Raw genomic sequence first — 15,083 nt, 5'->3', positions numbered from 1 at the left:
CTGAGCGACGCGGGTGGCTCCGGTCAGCCGGCGGCAGAGGCCAAGCTCCCACGACAGTGTGCACCGTGGCCAGCGCGGCCGCTGCCCGTCGTCCCTCACCCGGCCCTTCGCCGCAGTCACTCTTCCCAAGGCGGCGAACGTGCGGTGGGGAGCGGCGCCCTGTCACCGGGCCCGGCCTCTCCAGCAGCACACTTTGCTCCCGGCCGGCGGGCCCCGGGAGGCTCTTACGGGTTGACTGCCCGCTGGCCTGTGCTCCAGCCAGACGCCGGGGCCAGTCTGGGGCAGCGGAAAGGGGACAAGGGCCATCGAGGCAGGCTCCCGCCTTGTGCCCATGGCCCTCCCGTGAGCCCCCGTCTGCAGACCTCTCCCCTGCAGCTTCCACGAAGAGGAAATGTGCCGCTCCGTGGCCACGACCTCTGCAGACGGGAGGTGTCACCCCAGGACGAGCCCCGTGGGCCGGGAGGGACGCCCGGGGGTGAGCCAGCCCCAGTGGAACCAGCATGCATGCTCCCGTGACCCTTGTGAACGCCGAGGACGGAGACGGCCAGGCCAGGGGGGAGGCGGGCAAATTCTGCCACGAGGGCTTCACCGTTGAGGGGACCAGCAAGCCTCAACCCGCCCGGTCCCCGCTGTGCGCGCGCCTCCCAGGCCACCGTGCAGGGAGCCGGCTGCCGTTGGCAGACATCTGTTCTCCAGCTGCGTGGTGGGAACAGCAGGGACGTGCCGACACCAGCGGCCACGCTGGGCCCAGGTGGACGGAGCGGCCCACAGCGGGTGGACGCGAAACCAGGCCCCAGCGGCTGCTCTTCCCGGGCCAGCGCCCACCCTGTCAGTCCTAAGCTCATCCCCTCACGCTTCCTCCTCCGCCCAATGACCGGAAGGAGGAGAGATCCCGAACCCAGGAGACCCCCAGCCCGTCCCGGTCGGGGCAGACGTCCCGTCCGCAGAGCCGCAGGCCCGGGAGCCTGTGAAAACAGACACGCTTCCTTCCCATACCCGCGTTCCCCCGCCGAGGGCCCTGGACACCGAGCCCTGGATCTTTCGGGCAAGGCACCCAGCAGGCAGAGACACTCGGGTCCCTGCTTTTGTCTGCCCAGAGGTCAGCCCCACCTCCGAGCGGCAAGTCCACAGGCTGTGGGAAAGGCCTGCTCAGGAGTCCCCACGGCCCCCGCTACAGACCGCCTCCGACCCGACTCGTCCAGCCAGCAGCCCCTGACCAGGACTAACACGGACAACTGGAGGACCATCCCCAGAAGCGCCCGAAGCCAGCGGCACAGAGAGCCTCACGGTATGAAGATCAAAGCTCAGAGAGGGTCAGCGTTTCCCCAAAGCCACACAGCCTGTCACCACCCAAGCGACACCAGGAGCCGGGGCTCCAAATCTCCGGGGAGCACCCACCCATCCACAATCCTTGCCTCGGCGCGTGACGCGGTAACGGTCCGGGTCGAGGGAGCCATCCCAGAGACCTCCCCCCCACCTCCCACCCCGACCCCGAGACCCAGCGGGTTTCCAGAGATGCGCTCCCTGCCGGGCCTGGTGTGGGCAGCAGAGCCCGAAGCCGCCGCGTCGCCTGGGAACCGTGGGCTCCCAGGGAGGGGGCCCGGCACACCCACCCTCCCCACCGCCGGCCACCCCCGCGGCACCTCCTGGAGCCCAGGCCGGACCGAGGCGGCGGCGGTGGCGGGACCGGGAAGCAGAAGCGCAGCCCAGGCGGCCACGTGGGGGGGGGGGGGGGGGGGGGGTCCGGGACGGTGCTGCCCCCCGCCCCCGCCGGCGGAACGAAGCAGCAGGAGAGACACCTGAGCAGCCGCGAGGGCGCGAGCGCCCTGCCTCCAGACCCCCAAGGACGCGGCTCTCCCGCCCCGGCCGCCGCACCCGCTCCGCCGAGGCCTGGCGGGAGAAGGGGCTGCGCCTCTTACCTCTGGGCTCCTCCGCCTGTTTGGCGAGCTTGCGCAGCGCGGCGGCAAAGCTGGAGGACGGCGCGACCTGGGCCGACAGCGCACTGCCGGTGGTGGGACTGCTGCTGGGCACCAGGGCGCCATTGAGCGGCGAGGGGGTGAGGGGGTTGACGGTGGCGGTGGTCCTGGTCGCGGTGGAAAGCATCCCTAGTGAAGGGGACTTGGGCTCATGGCTCATGCCTGAAACAGGAAAAGAAGAACCAGGTCACCCAGAGAGTAGGAGGGCCCAGCACCAGAGCGGGGGGGGTGGGGTGGGGGAGAGGGGTGCGCAGGGTCCAGGGGGTCTGGGGCCAGCAAGCAGCATGCAGGGAGGAGGGGCAGGAGCAGACCCGGGCGGCCGCGGCGGGACAGGCAAAGCGGGCCAGAGCCGGCGCGGCAGAGAGAGCAGGGCTCACGGCACCCCCGAACCCCAGACCCGTCATCAGAGCCACAAGTGTCCCCGGGACCCCAGTGACAGCAAGATCCCACAGCCCGGAACATCCACCGGCGTCACCCAAGATGGGCGCGAGGGACAGTAAGACACGGCCGCATCCTCGCGACGGAAAGGACCCAGCGGGAAGGGAGAGGGCCGCGCTGACGGTAAGGAAGCCAGCCCCACGGCTACTCCTAAGGTTTCTGCCAGCCACACGCGCACCCTGCCCCCCACCCCAACGACGCTGGCGAGCCTGGCTCCGCTCCCGCCCCCATGTTAGAGAACACGCGGGCAGGCAGCGCAGACCCGGGATCTGACCCCAGGCAGGATCCCGGTGGGTGTCCGCCCGCACAGGTGCCTCGCGGAACAGCCCCATCGGCAGTCGCGGGACACGTGGGGGAGGGGACCCGGCCGCCCCGCGGACCCTGCCTGGAGGCTGAAAACTGTGGCTCTAAACCACCATGGCTGGGAAACCCCGCTTCCCGCTGGGGACCGGGCTCAGGCCTCACCGTCCAAGGAGCTGAGGAGCCAGTGCCCGCCAGGGTGATACCCGACGCCACGGGGGAGGACACGGCCACCTTCCCACGGGCCGCCAGCCTTTCAGGTCCCGTCTACGTGTCAACGAGGAGGCTGAACTGCCTCCCGAGCGGCCGATCAATAAAGGCCCAGCTCCGTATCAGGCGGCGAGCAAGCAGCACCATAAATAAGTTTTCCATTAACGTTCCCTGCCCTCTCGGGGCACCTGCGCAGCCGGGCCCCGCTCCCGCCCCCCCCTCACCGTAGGTGCACTCCAGGGGTGTAAATCAAGGCCCATGGCCTCCCAGCTGGCAGGGGCCACAGGTCGTGAGCAGAAGGAAGCAAAGTGACTTCCAACCCCCCAGACGGACACCTGGGAGGGGCAGGCTCCAGGAACGCCCAGAGTCATCCGGGGAGGGTCCTCGGGAGCCACGGCTCTCCTGCGAGCGGGCTGGCGCAGAAAAGACAATACTGAGGCAGGTGTGAGCTTGGGGGAACGCCGTGCTCTCGGGTGAAGGCTTGCGCGTGGGAACCAAGGACCCCCACGGCCAGGCTGGGGGCAGTCACGTGGGTGGCTGGTCAGCGGTGCTCTGAGGCAACAGTTCCACTGAGCGGCCGAGGCAGCGCGGACCCCAGGCTGACCCACGCGTCCTCCTCTTTCTGGAACGGCGGCGGGTGGGCGGACCCCAGCAGAGAAACCCGACCCTCCAGCGGGGGTGTGCCGTCCCTTACCCCCCCCCCCCCCCCAGCCTGATCGCCAGAAACATGTGGGCGTCAGACACGGGTCGTTCTCAGTGAACCCAGCACCCGGCCAGTCCCTCCTCCAGTAGGCAGCGTGGCGGGGGAGGCGTGGCCATGGTCCCGGAGTAAGGAAGTGGGGGCCCGAAGGTCAAGTCTTGCATTCACTTGGCTGCCAGATACCAAGTCACTGGCTCTCTGGGCCTGTCTCCTTGTCTACAAAACGGAGAAAAGACAGAGTCCACCTCGTGGGGTTCATCTTGAGAGGCCTCAAGGAATTAATTTACATGAAGGGGTTTCAGAGTGTGCCTGGCACGCCAGGGGCCATTTAACATACAGTCCATCAGCCTGCAGAGAGGGCAGAACCACGGGTCCGGATGAGCAAGGGGGCTGGCCAAGGCCACACACGTCGGTCTCCGCAAAGCGGGACACAAGCTTCTGGCTTTGTGGACCAGAAGCCCCTGTCACTGTCCCCTCCCCGGGCTGGGGACTGCACACCCTAGTATGCATGCCTTGGGCAGAGAGCCACTTCGGCGTTCCTGAGTGGGTGGACGCTGATGCGGGCGGTGCCTAAGTCCTCCTCCGGGCCCCGTGCAGCACCCACACCCGGCGGGCTGATGGGAGCTCTGGGGAGCGTATCCACCAGTCGGAGGTGCTACGCGGTAAAACGGAGCCTGTGTGGGGGATGAGGCCCGGGATAAAGCGCACCGGGCCCCACCGGTCCTGGCGAAGCACGCACGGAAAGGTGTCTCTACAAAGGGCTGCCGGGGAGACGATGTGTGCGAGGAGGGACCGCAGGGGACATCACTTATACCTGGCTGAGTCACCTCCTGGGACACCTCCCAACGGGCCTGGGAGAGGCCAGCAGAACCACCACCTACCGCCCACACCGCACCCGCCCCACAGACCTCAGAGCATCCTGGGAGCCGTTCACAGCCTGGTCCCGGTCATACAGATGGTTCAAGGCCACACAGTCAAGCAGCACGCCCAGGATTCGAACCCGGTCTCCTGGGCACACACAGCAGCTGCCCAGTGCAAGGCCTGACCGCGACACCCGTTCTGGAGGGATAAACAGGCAGGCACATGCACGCACATACACACGGCTAAAATACTTTTCGCCAAAGTAGCTTAAAAATACGTCCACCTAATCCCTTCAAGAGGCGGAGACTAATTCCCTTCTCCCAAATGCGGGCCAGACTTACAGACTTAATTCTAATGAACGGAGTTTGGTGGAAGACACAGTCTGTCCCTTTCAAGAACAGGCCACCAGAGGCGCCGTGGCCTTGTGCCACCCACCCGCCCTCTTGAATCACTTGGGGGCACTCAAGCAGGCTGCAGAGACTCCCGTGTTTCAGGGAAAAGGATGTTTCCGGACAAAAGCCGCGGCTCCTCCCCCAGCCTGGTGGAGCCTTCGGATGAGACCGCAGCCCCAGCCACCAGCTGGATTCCAGCCTCCTCTTAGACTCTGAGCTCCACCCACCCAGCTGAGTCACCGGCGGACCTCCCCCTCCCCCCCCACCCCCCAATGTTTGTTAAGTCTGGGAAGAGTCTGTCACACAGCTTTGGAAAACCAACACTGTGGCACCACACGCTCCACTGACCAAGACTGCCCTCTCCAGTTCTCTCCCCATCCCCTTTCCTTCTTGGAGCCCAGTTCAGGCAGAACTTGCAGACGTTCAACTATCTGCAAATACCCTGTGACTTTACCCACAGTCTCCAAAGCGGGCCCCCTGCCGCCCCCCCACCCCGACCCGATGCCATCAGAGACCATCGACCGCCGCCTCCCTGCTCCCTTACTCCTTAGAGAGCCAGCCTCTTTAGTCCCCAATCCTATCAGAAAGGCGTCACTGTGCCCATTCTACAGATGGGCAAGACACGCTTGGATCCACAGGCCGACAGATGGTTAACGGCGGGACTGAGATCCCGGGAACACGGCACCTGTGTCCTGTTTATGCTAAAGTGGTCAGGGCCCAGATCCAAACCCATTCTGCCCTGCAGCCCACACCGCACACTGATGTCAAGATAGGGACGAGGGGTGGGGAAGTGAGGGTAGGCAACGTGGTTATTCCACATCCCACTGACCGGTCCCCAAGGCCCAGGAGCAGATGTGAGGTCACTGCTCGGTGGCCATGTGACAGGCTGGCCAGCTGGTGACCCGAGTGGACCTGCTGTGACCGCCAGCTGACAGTGCCGGGCACGGTGGCACAGAGGTGCTGGGACAGGCGGTCAGCGGCCACCGGACAAATCCCAGGCCAGACCCCAAGACATCACACGGCCCCTAAGGTGCTCGGGGGGTGTCTTCAGTCGCAGCGAGGGGAGCGAAGGTCTCACTTCTGTCCTTGTGCCTACGTCGTAATTTCTCCGCAAGGAACCAGGCTTTGGAAAACGCGGGGGTGGTGGGGGGGGGGGGGTCGCCAAAGAGATAGTCACCGACGTGAAATTGGCACACCCTCAGAAGCCCGGGGCGTCCCCCCCACCGGGGCCTCCTCTGGCGAGGTGCAGGGGCTGAGGGAGCTAGGAGGCCCCTGCCTGCTGGCCCCTCCCCCCTCCCTGGGGCAGCTGCCCCCTGAACGGCAAGGTCACATTCCTGCCAGTGACAAGTAACCTCCCCTCCCAGCTGAGCCTGCCCTCCCCTCCTCAAAGCCTGGCACCTGCTCCCTGGGCTCAGGCAGGAGCCCCCCTGGGTTCCTGGGGGGAGGGGGTCCCCCCAAAGCCAGCATCTCTACTCTGGTGTCAGCCGTGGGCTCCAGGGGCGCTGTAAGCCAAGAAAGCTCCTGCTGATGTCAGGTCACTTAAAATAGAATCCCAACCCAGACACTTCATTAAGGAGCTAAACTTAGCCCTGCTCCCCAGCGTGTGCGGGCGCACCCGCAGGCTGCCGGGAGGGCAGGGACCGGGGACCACCAGCGGCTGGGGTGGCAGCACCCTTGCACCCGGCACAGGCCAACCTCACGGGCCCCTGACACCTGGCAAAGGGTCGCCCCGGATCTACAGCGGCTCGACGTGGCCTCGGGGGAGCCCCCGCCCACCCTGCCCCTCTGTCACCGGCTGGGGTCACTTCGGGGCCCACACCCCCCCTGCTCTGCCTCCCAGGCCCTGCCCAGGGAAGCCGAGCCCAGCCTCCCACACAGGTGTTCTCTGGCTGAGGCCGGGGCGTCCCCAGGGGTGGGCCGAGGGGACAGTGGGCTTTGGGGTGGCCCCTGCACCTCAGGAGGCCCTGGAGGAACGTGGGGCACCTGCTCCCCGTGCCCTCGTTAGAGGGGTACTTATTAGCTTCTGTGCTCCTGGCCGCTGCCTGAATTCTTGTCTACGTTATCAGCTCATGTAAATTCATTATCCTAACAGCTGGGAGTAAGCTCCACTGTGGGGAGGCCAATGATGGATGAGGGCCGGGGGGCCGGCCAAGGTGGGGGGGGCTCACGAGCGACTGGGTCATGCGGCCCCCCCTGCTGCCCTCCTCTGGACAGGGCTCCAGCCCCCAGGAGGAGAGATCCCACCAGAGGTGAGATGTGACCGCTCCACGCCCCCACGCCCCCCCGAGCCCCAGCTTTCTGCCCCCCCCCCGGGTCCCAGCACAGCCGAGAGCCCACCGCGATGCCGGAGGCCGAGGGCAGGAAGGGAGCAAACCCCACCGGGCTGTCTGCACCCACAAAGTGCCCCGGCCCCCGCTCCACGGACAGGGCCGGTCTGCGGAGGCTAAGGGCGCCCCGTCTCAGAGCTGCCACCAGGCAGGCGAGGCCCTCTCGGTTCCCGCTCCTCCTCCTCCCCAACGTGGTGTCTTTGATCAACACTTTTCCTCTTCTGCCTACGTTTCTAATATGGCCAGAAGCAGCACAAAGCTTCAAGAAAAAAAAAAGGCAAGGAAGGAAAATCCAAGTGCAGTGCGGCTGACGGTCTCTGTTCTCCAGAAACCCACCTTGTTCCCGTCCTACGGAATGGACCCAAAGCTCCCAGAGGCAGGACTTCAATGGGGGGAGGCCCCCCGACACTCCATTAAATACGGCCCCCGCCCAGCCCCCTCCTCTGCGCGACGGTGGAGGGCGTATTAATCAGCACAACGGCCTCCCGCAGACCCCGTAATTACTGCTTCCTTTCATTGGCTCATCCGCGGCACCAGACCTCGGCCCGCTCCCTCCCTGCTCTGTAATTACAAGCTAATAGCTCAGATGAATTTTCTGCTGGCTCCGGGTTCAAGCACCAGTCCGCCCCTTCCCCCTGACGGCCCCCCCTGGGGTAATTACACCCTGCGGGGCCGGGCCCAGCGGGGCCCCGGCTCTCCTGCCCCTCGCGCCCAATCTGGACTTGGATGCTCTAATCGCCCCTCCTGGTAATTTTTCATTACCACCGGAAGAAATGTTTGTGAACAAATACAGAGCGTCCCGGGCTGGGGGGGCGGGGGGGGGGGGGAGGGGGCCCGAGCCACGTGCTTAGTGATCCCCACACCCCCAAAGGGGTGAGGCTCCCGCAGCCCTAACGAGGCCAGGGTCACCCTGCCCTGGAGATGGAGACCGGGACCGGTGGGCGGCTGCGGTGTGGGGTGCCACGTGATCCTGGGAGCCTGTGCGGCTTCATAATAAATTCATTATTTTATTTGCCTTCGGCGTGTTCTGAGCTCACTCGCACGAAGCAATTTTTCTTGGGGGTGGGGGTGGGGGAGTCCGGAAGGTTTTCCTGTCCGGATGCACAGGACGGCCTGCTTAGGCCCGATGTCCTTTTCCAGCTGAGGACAGCCCCTCCGGCTGCAGGTTCCTAAGGGGACTGGGGCCTCCTTCTGGTGCCAAGTCCCAGAACCAGACTAACTCCCCAAGGCTAAGGGTGGGGGACGTTTAGGGTTCTCCCCAGCCTCAACCCTCCCCCGACTGCCACGTTAGTAAGGTGGGGGGGGGGGAAGGGGTGCAGAAGGGCAGTAGAATCCAGATTCTAGGGAAAACAGGAGACAGGAGCACTCAGGACAAGACCCACCCCCCCCCACCCCCACCCCCCCACCCCACCCCCCCCCCCGACACACACATTCTTATCACTTGGTGCCTGTGTAACAGGTAACAGCTGAGCGGGTTGGGCCAAGGGACAAACCCAGCAGGGTGAGGCTGAGATTCCTGGGAGGGGTGCCCCCTCCCAGTGGGAGGCACAAACCAGGTGGCCACAGAGATGGCCAAGGACAGTCTAGGGGTGGAGGTTCAAGGCTGCAAAAGACCAGGAGAGCCAGAGGCCGGGAGGGGGGGCGGGGGGGGGGGGGAGGCGACGGACACAAGTCAGGCAACAGATGGGCAGCGACATTTGACAGCGATTACTCTAAGCGGCCGCGGCGTCTGGAGGAGCCTGGACAGATGATCGGCTTGGAGCGGCAGGGGGCGGCCAGCCATCCCGAGGGGGCGGCAGAAGCAGGAACCACAGCCGCGGGGAGGCACACAATTAATAAAGCAAGAGAAGGCCAAGAGACAGGGTCAAGGCTGCAGCCCAGCATCCGGGACCCCGGGAGCCGTTCCCGAACACCAGACAGGAACAGCAGCCGCAAAAGCAGGGACTGCTGTGCCCCGAGCTTCACATCACGCAGTAACTCCTGAACAGACCCAGCAGGCAGCGAGGTCAGAGAGGCCACCCGGAGTCCCAGGGCCGGAGAGGGAGATCCCTCCCACCCCACGCCTGTGCCTTCTCCACACCTCCTGGAGGCGGGCGGCCACCGGGGGTCCCAGGGCCAAGGAGCCCCCCACCACAAATTGTCCCAAGGGGCCTGCCTCTTGGCGGGGACAGTTGTGCCCTTGTCTAGGCTTGCATGTCAAGAGGCCGGGACCTGAGCCCAGTCTTTCCTTGCTCCTGTACTGGCAGCCTCTCTTTAAATATGAGAAGACATGGGGGAGGGTCAGTCACTGGGGTCACCTCCCATTCTGCAGACCCCAGGCCTGTGACGGCCGGTTCCTTGGAGAGCACCCGCCTCTGTGCCATACCCATTTTATAGTCGGCATACGGCCCGGGAGTGAGGATGAGGATCTGATTTTGGGATCCCCACCCCCCCCCCCCCCGCAGGTCCCCACAGCTCCTGGCTGGAGGGTATCCACCCTGCAGCCACCTGAGGCCCAGGTGACAACCCCGGACTGGGACCCTTTTATGTGCCCGTTGGCATCTGAGCTAACCAGGCCACCTCCGAGCTGAGTCTTGCTCACAAAGGAGCCCTTTCAGTGGACTCCAGAGGCACGGGGTGCAGGAAGCCGGTGGGGGTCAAAGGTGTCCGAAGCAGAGGAGAGGTCCCGAGGGAGAGAAACCCAACCCAGCCAGGAGGCGGCCACTGAAAGCCTCCAACTTTCCACGGGGCAGCAGGTGGGGAAGAGGCCAGGAGGGCAGGGGTCAAGGCCAGGTCTTTCTTCTAAATGGACAAAACCTGATGGCGGGGGGGGGGGGGGGGGGGGGGGGGTGAGGGAGTCCAGACTTTGAGGAGCAGAGCCTGGGCCCTGCCTCCTGCCCCCTCACTGCAGTGGGTGTGGGCGCCAGGGGTCCCTGTTGGAACAGCTCCTGCCTGACGCCTGCTTCCGGTGAGGGAGGCGCAGAGAGCACGGTCGCTTCAGCACAGAGTAGGTGTTGACAAAAGCTGTCTGCACCCGCAGCCCCAGCCCCCAGGGGCAAGAGAACAGAGATACAGGTACTCCGGGCCACGGGCACATCTTGGCAGGTCCTCAGACCAGCAGGGGGGGGCGGGGGGGGGGAGGGAAGGGGGGAAAGGGCCGGCTCTGGGGGCTCACGTTGCAGGACCACCCGGGGGCTGAGGCAGGGGACTGAACTGTGGGTTGAAAAACGAGCCAGAAGACCAGTTCCCAGTCTGGCTCCCAACACCACTTCTCAGCGGGGCGCTGCGAGGTGGTCCGAACCTCAGTTTCCCTATCGGTAATGGGATTGGGTGGGGGGAGAGCGGGGGACTAGAGGCAGTGGGGCAGAGGCTAAGCAGGCCTCCTTTTACCCGCCAACCTGTTTTTATTCGGCCTGATGTCATGTTGCTTAAAGGGGAATCAATGGACGTTTCGAAATGGAAGGTTTCAAGTTAAAAAATGAAGATCCCGGTTTCTCTTACAAAATTAGAAGCCACCAGCCCATCATCCTGAGAGGGGCACCTGTCCCAGGTCCCCACTGCTCCCTATGGTCTCAGGCCGGTCTGCGTGCTCAGTACGGAGCGTGGGTCTCCCCCGCTCTGGAAAGACGTGTGCTCAGGCAACGAACAGTATCCACAGGGGCTTACTGACAAACGTGTGCGGCCGGGACCCTCGGCCCAGATGTCACCGACACCCTGACTCCATCCGGACTCAGCAGGAAGAGGTCACCAACCCCTCCACACTCAGACTTGGGGGGCGAGGGCCCACCAGGAAGGAGGCCGTGATCCTGACGTGTGTCAGCTGCAGGGGAGGCCTTGCCTGGCTCAAAGCCAGCACGCTCAGGCCAACAGATTTTTGCTTTTGTAAAAAAGGTCCGTTATCGTGATGGTCCAAGTGGCAGACTATACAGCCTCTCCCGCTGAAAATGTACCTACTGAATTCTGCATCAGATTACCAAATCCACACAAGCCAGGCCCACCCGTATGAGTGACGTCCGTGAACACAGGTTATAGGCTCCGACAGCATAGATCCCCTTATGTATCAGACCATGAGTATTAACACCCTTTCCCCAATGTTACACACGCAGGCAAAAAAAAAAAAAAAAAAACCAACCAAAAAAACCCCCAGAATATCAAGAAAAAGATCCAGAAACCTCCAAGTTCTGATGGTACTTCCTCCTGGGCTCATCTACCAACCTCAAAGCCCTGTGTACTATGCCCAGAGGGGACTAAATGCCCCCCCACCCCCGAGAAAACCACCATCCTGCGGCCAAAATGGACCCGGTAACAGGGCCATCACTTACCAACAGTTACCATGAGCTCCCAGTCCTAACCCTGCCACAGGCCAGGCCAGGCCAGTCACGTCCTTCTGTCCCCACATGTCCTCCATCAACTGCCCAGGAGCTGACTGCCCGGGCCTAAGTAATCCTTCACTTCTGAAAACAAACACAAATCCCTCTATGGCTCCAACCGGGAACCTGTAAGGTTCCTGGAACCCCAGCAGGATGCTGGGGCCCAGAACTGGACCTTATGGGCGCCAATCTTCACCCTCTGGAACCTCGAACCCCGCGCTCCCGGGTCACACAGCCAGCAGCAGCCCGGTCTACCCCGAGGACCCACTGTGGGTGCCACAGAAGCCTGAGGAACAGGTACTTGCCAAACGAAGGGTTTTCTTCCGCTCATGGGGTCAGCAAACGCCCTTGGGGGCCAAGGCCCCTTGGGGAGGTGTGCAGAGAGAAGCCCAATGAGCCAGAACCGGGCCGAGAACGGTCTGGGCTGCTGCGGGTGGGCAGAAACGACAGCCGCTCGTGGAGCAATCTGGCAACATCCCCGGCCCTTTCCCTTGTCCGCAGCTATTCCGCAGGCAGGTCCCGTGGTGTGAACACACGGGTTGGGGGCGGGGGCGGGGGCTCCCGGCGTGCGGTGCGGGGGCAGCTGTTGGTGGCAGCAGGAAACCCCGACATGTGCAGCGGACCCGGCTGCAGACGCGCTGGCGTGGGCCCCCCCCGCCAGGCACAGCACAGCAGGGGGAGGAACTCGACGCTGGCCTATCGGTTTCAACTCGGAAACCAGCTATCGGGGTAAAACGCACGGCCTGTGCCCAAGTGACAGGCTGCAGGGTCTGGCGATCCTATTAAAGAGGCCCTCCGGTCTTATAAAATGTTGTAAGACATATTTAGGCAGAAAGTGCTATGATGCTAAAAGTCTACACGCGCTCAGAAAGGCAAGGCCTGGACACAGAATCCCAGGCCGCTCCTCCTACCCCCTTGGGGAGCTTACGCAGAGCTCACTGGAAACCCTTCGTGAAAGGCTGCAGGCAACCCACGGGGGGTGCGGGGGGCAGATGCTATCTATGCTTTAGTTTTCTGAGCTGTGAATCCCCCACTCCAGACGGCAGGGGGCAAGCAGACAGCCCTGCAGCTTCAGGGACACAGAAGTCCCTCCCATGGGGTGGCCTGGGTGGCTCAGTCGATTAAGTGATTAAGTGTCTGACTTCAGCTCAGGTCATGACCTCACGGTTCGTGAGTTCGAGCCCCACGTAGAGCTCTGCGCTGACAGTGCGGAACCTGCTTGGGATTCTCCCTCTCTGCCCCTCCCCTACTTGCGCACCCTCTCACTCTGTCGTAAAATAAATACACTTAAAAAAAAAAAAAAAAAAAGAGGGGACACCTGGGTGGCTTGGTCATTTTAGCATCCAAGTTCAGCTCAGGTCATGATCTCACCGTTCACGGGTTCGAGCTCCGCATCCGGGTCGGTGCTGACAGCTCAGAGCCTGGAGCCTGCTTGGGATTCTGTGTCTCCCTCTCTCTCTCTGCCCCTCCCCTGCTCACACTAGGTCTCGCTCTCAAAACTAAATAAACGTTAAAAAAAAGAAAGAAAAGAAAAAGGTTCCTCCGATGTTCCCAGGAAGGCGGCTAAGAACTTTGGCTTTGTATCCAACTTTGTATCTTCCCTGAGGGCCGCCTGGTCTAGTCAATGAACACAGAAAGCCCCCAGGTCACCTGTACCGCATGTACCCCATGTTAACACCTGCGTCACACACACAACAGTAACCAAAACGCAAAGCTAAACGCACCAGAGGAACTCAGCAGGATGAAGCCGCTCCCAGCTCCCATCGCTTAGCTGCCTCTTCCTTCTCTGCCAATTACCAGCGACGGGTCGGCGGGCCTGAGCCCCCCTGGGGCCCCCATTTCTCCAGGCCAATGGCCAGATGGGGTTGACCCCCAACCTCACAGTTAGGCCCTCAAGGGAACACACAGCGCCAACACCAGTCCGCGCCCCGCGTCACACCAAGGCATCTGTCCGACCCCCCGCAGGGGCTGGGTGGCGCGCTAGACCTCGGGGGTCAGCACAAAGGAGGCCCCTGCCCACCCCGCGCGGAGGCCTGGTCCTCCTCAGTTCGACACGGAGATTTTCCTTCGGGACGGCTTAACCTGCCCGGCGTCGATTCGGCCCTGACCAAAAGCTCACCGATCGATTCCTTTTATTGCTGCCTGAGGCCACACGCCCGCCATCTGAGCACAGGAAGGGCAGCGCCGGGGGGGAGGGACAAGTCGGCTGGAAAAGGGAGGTGCGCACGTGCAGGGTGGCTGGAGTCCGTGGGGGCAGGTGCGGCCCCGGCACCGCAGGGTCAGCAGGGGCTGATCTGGCATCTCGAGCCTTTGTGTTGGTCGGAAAAGCGGCTGCAGCCCGTCCCTACGCCAAGCGACTGCAAGATGCAGGGCGGGGAGAATGGGGCCTTCCAGCTCTTATAATTTAAGGCCTGGGGTCACCGAAAAGGAGAGGACGTGGGGGTGCTTTCTCCGGCAAACCCTCATACAGGAGCCTCTGTGCCAGGCGCTGCCCCGAGCTTTTCTAGGAGAGCACCTGACCTCCAAGAGCCTGAGGACACAGGTGTCCTCGGTTGCCACCCGATTTTACAGATGAGAAAACCGAGGCCCAGAGAAGCGCCGTGCACGAGATCACAGACAGAGGGGGACGCTGCCACCCAGGCGCCCCCTCCAGGCTCGCTGGGGGCTTACCCCACGCCTACGAGGTTTACAGCTTCTCCCTGCGGTGCCCTTTCACAGGTGCGTGGCACACCTGTCACCTGAATCCTCAAGCCGGGGAAGGTGTCCGCACCCCCAAGGTACAGACGGGAGACAGCTGGAGGGATGCCCCGTGCCCAGGTCTGGCAGCCCCAGAGACGCTGCAACGTGCAATTCCACACATATGTCAAGTTCTCAAGCCGGAGGAACCAGTTCCAGAAACGGCAGGCTTGGCCAGAGCTCCAGACAGGCACGGAAGCCATCCATCCAAACACAACTCCGCAGGCCCCCTTAGGGGAACGGCGTGCGGCGCGCCCAGGCCGGGGGAGAACCGCCTTCGGGATCCCACCCCAGGCACACACGAGAGCCCTCCAGCGACCCGGGGATGGGGTCTCAGGGGTGGCCAGAGACCTCCGCGCCCACTGTCATTCCCCACCACCTGCCCCGGTCAGGCGAGGTGGTACCAGTCCCCAGGGGATGTTTGTTGGGGTTCACGGGGTTGCCCCATCCGATTCGGGGGCAAAAAGGCTTCCTGGGGAGGACCCCAGATCACCTTCCCCAAGGGGGGGAAATTCCTTACCCCCACTTCCTGCCCCCCCCCCATCCCATGCTCCCCAGAGGCTGCTTTCACTTCCCCTGGCCCCACAGTCGCTTCCCCTCTGAACTTGGGAACATGCTATGCTCAAGGCCTCCAGAAGGGCAGGCAGGGGGGGCTGGTGTCGGGGCCCCCCGGAGATCTGGAGCCGCCTGGAGAATGCCAGGGACAGGGCCAGCCTGTACAAACTCAGTGCGGGGAGGGGGAGGGCTGCGTGGTTCCGTCCTGAAGGGGGCGGGGACGAGTGCCTGGTGGTGGG

At 63.6% G+C, this 15,083-nt stretch overlaps 1 protein-coding gene across 7 annotated transcripts in view; it reads right to left on the bottom strand.

The window, feature by feature from the left end:
• Positions 1-15,083, bottom strand: part of GSE1 (Gse1 coiled-coil protein) — a 394,460-nt gene that overhangs the window by 31,850 nt on the left and 347,527 nt on the right. For 6 of the 7 annotated variants that reach the window (XM_058709032.1, XM_058709028.1, XM_058709026.1 and 3 more), the window contains exon 3: positions 1,920-2,138. The exons of the other annotated variant lie outside the window; for it this stretch is intronic. In XM_058709032.1, coding sequence (XP_058565015.1) covers positions 1,920-2,138 — 219 coding nt within the window. The remainder of the gene's footprint in view (positions 1-1,919; positions 2,139-15,083) is intronic. 7 annotated transcript variants of the gene reach the window in all.

Source organism: Neofelis nebulosa, chromosome 17, assembly GCF_028018385.1.
Source record: "Neofelis nebulosa isolate mNeoNeb1 chromosome 17, mNeoNeb1.pri, whole genome shotgun sequence".
NCBI classification, from domain to species: domain Eukaryota; kingdom Metazoa; phylum Chordata; class Mammalia; order Carnivora; family Felidae; genus Neofelis; species Neofelis nebulosa.
This window is presented reverse-complemented; position numbering and strand designations above follow the sequence as displayed.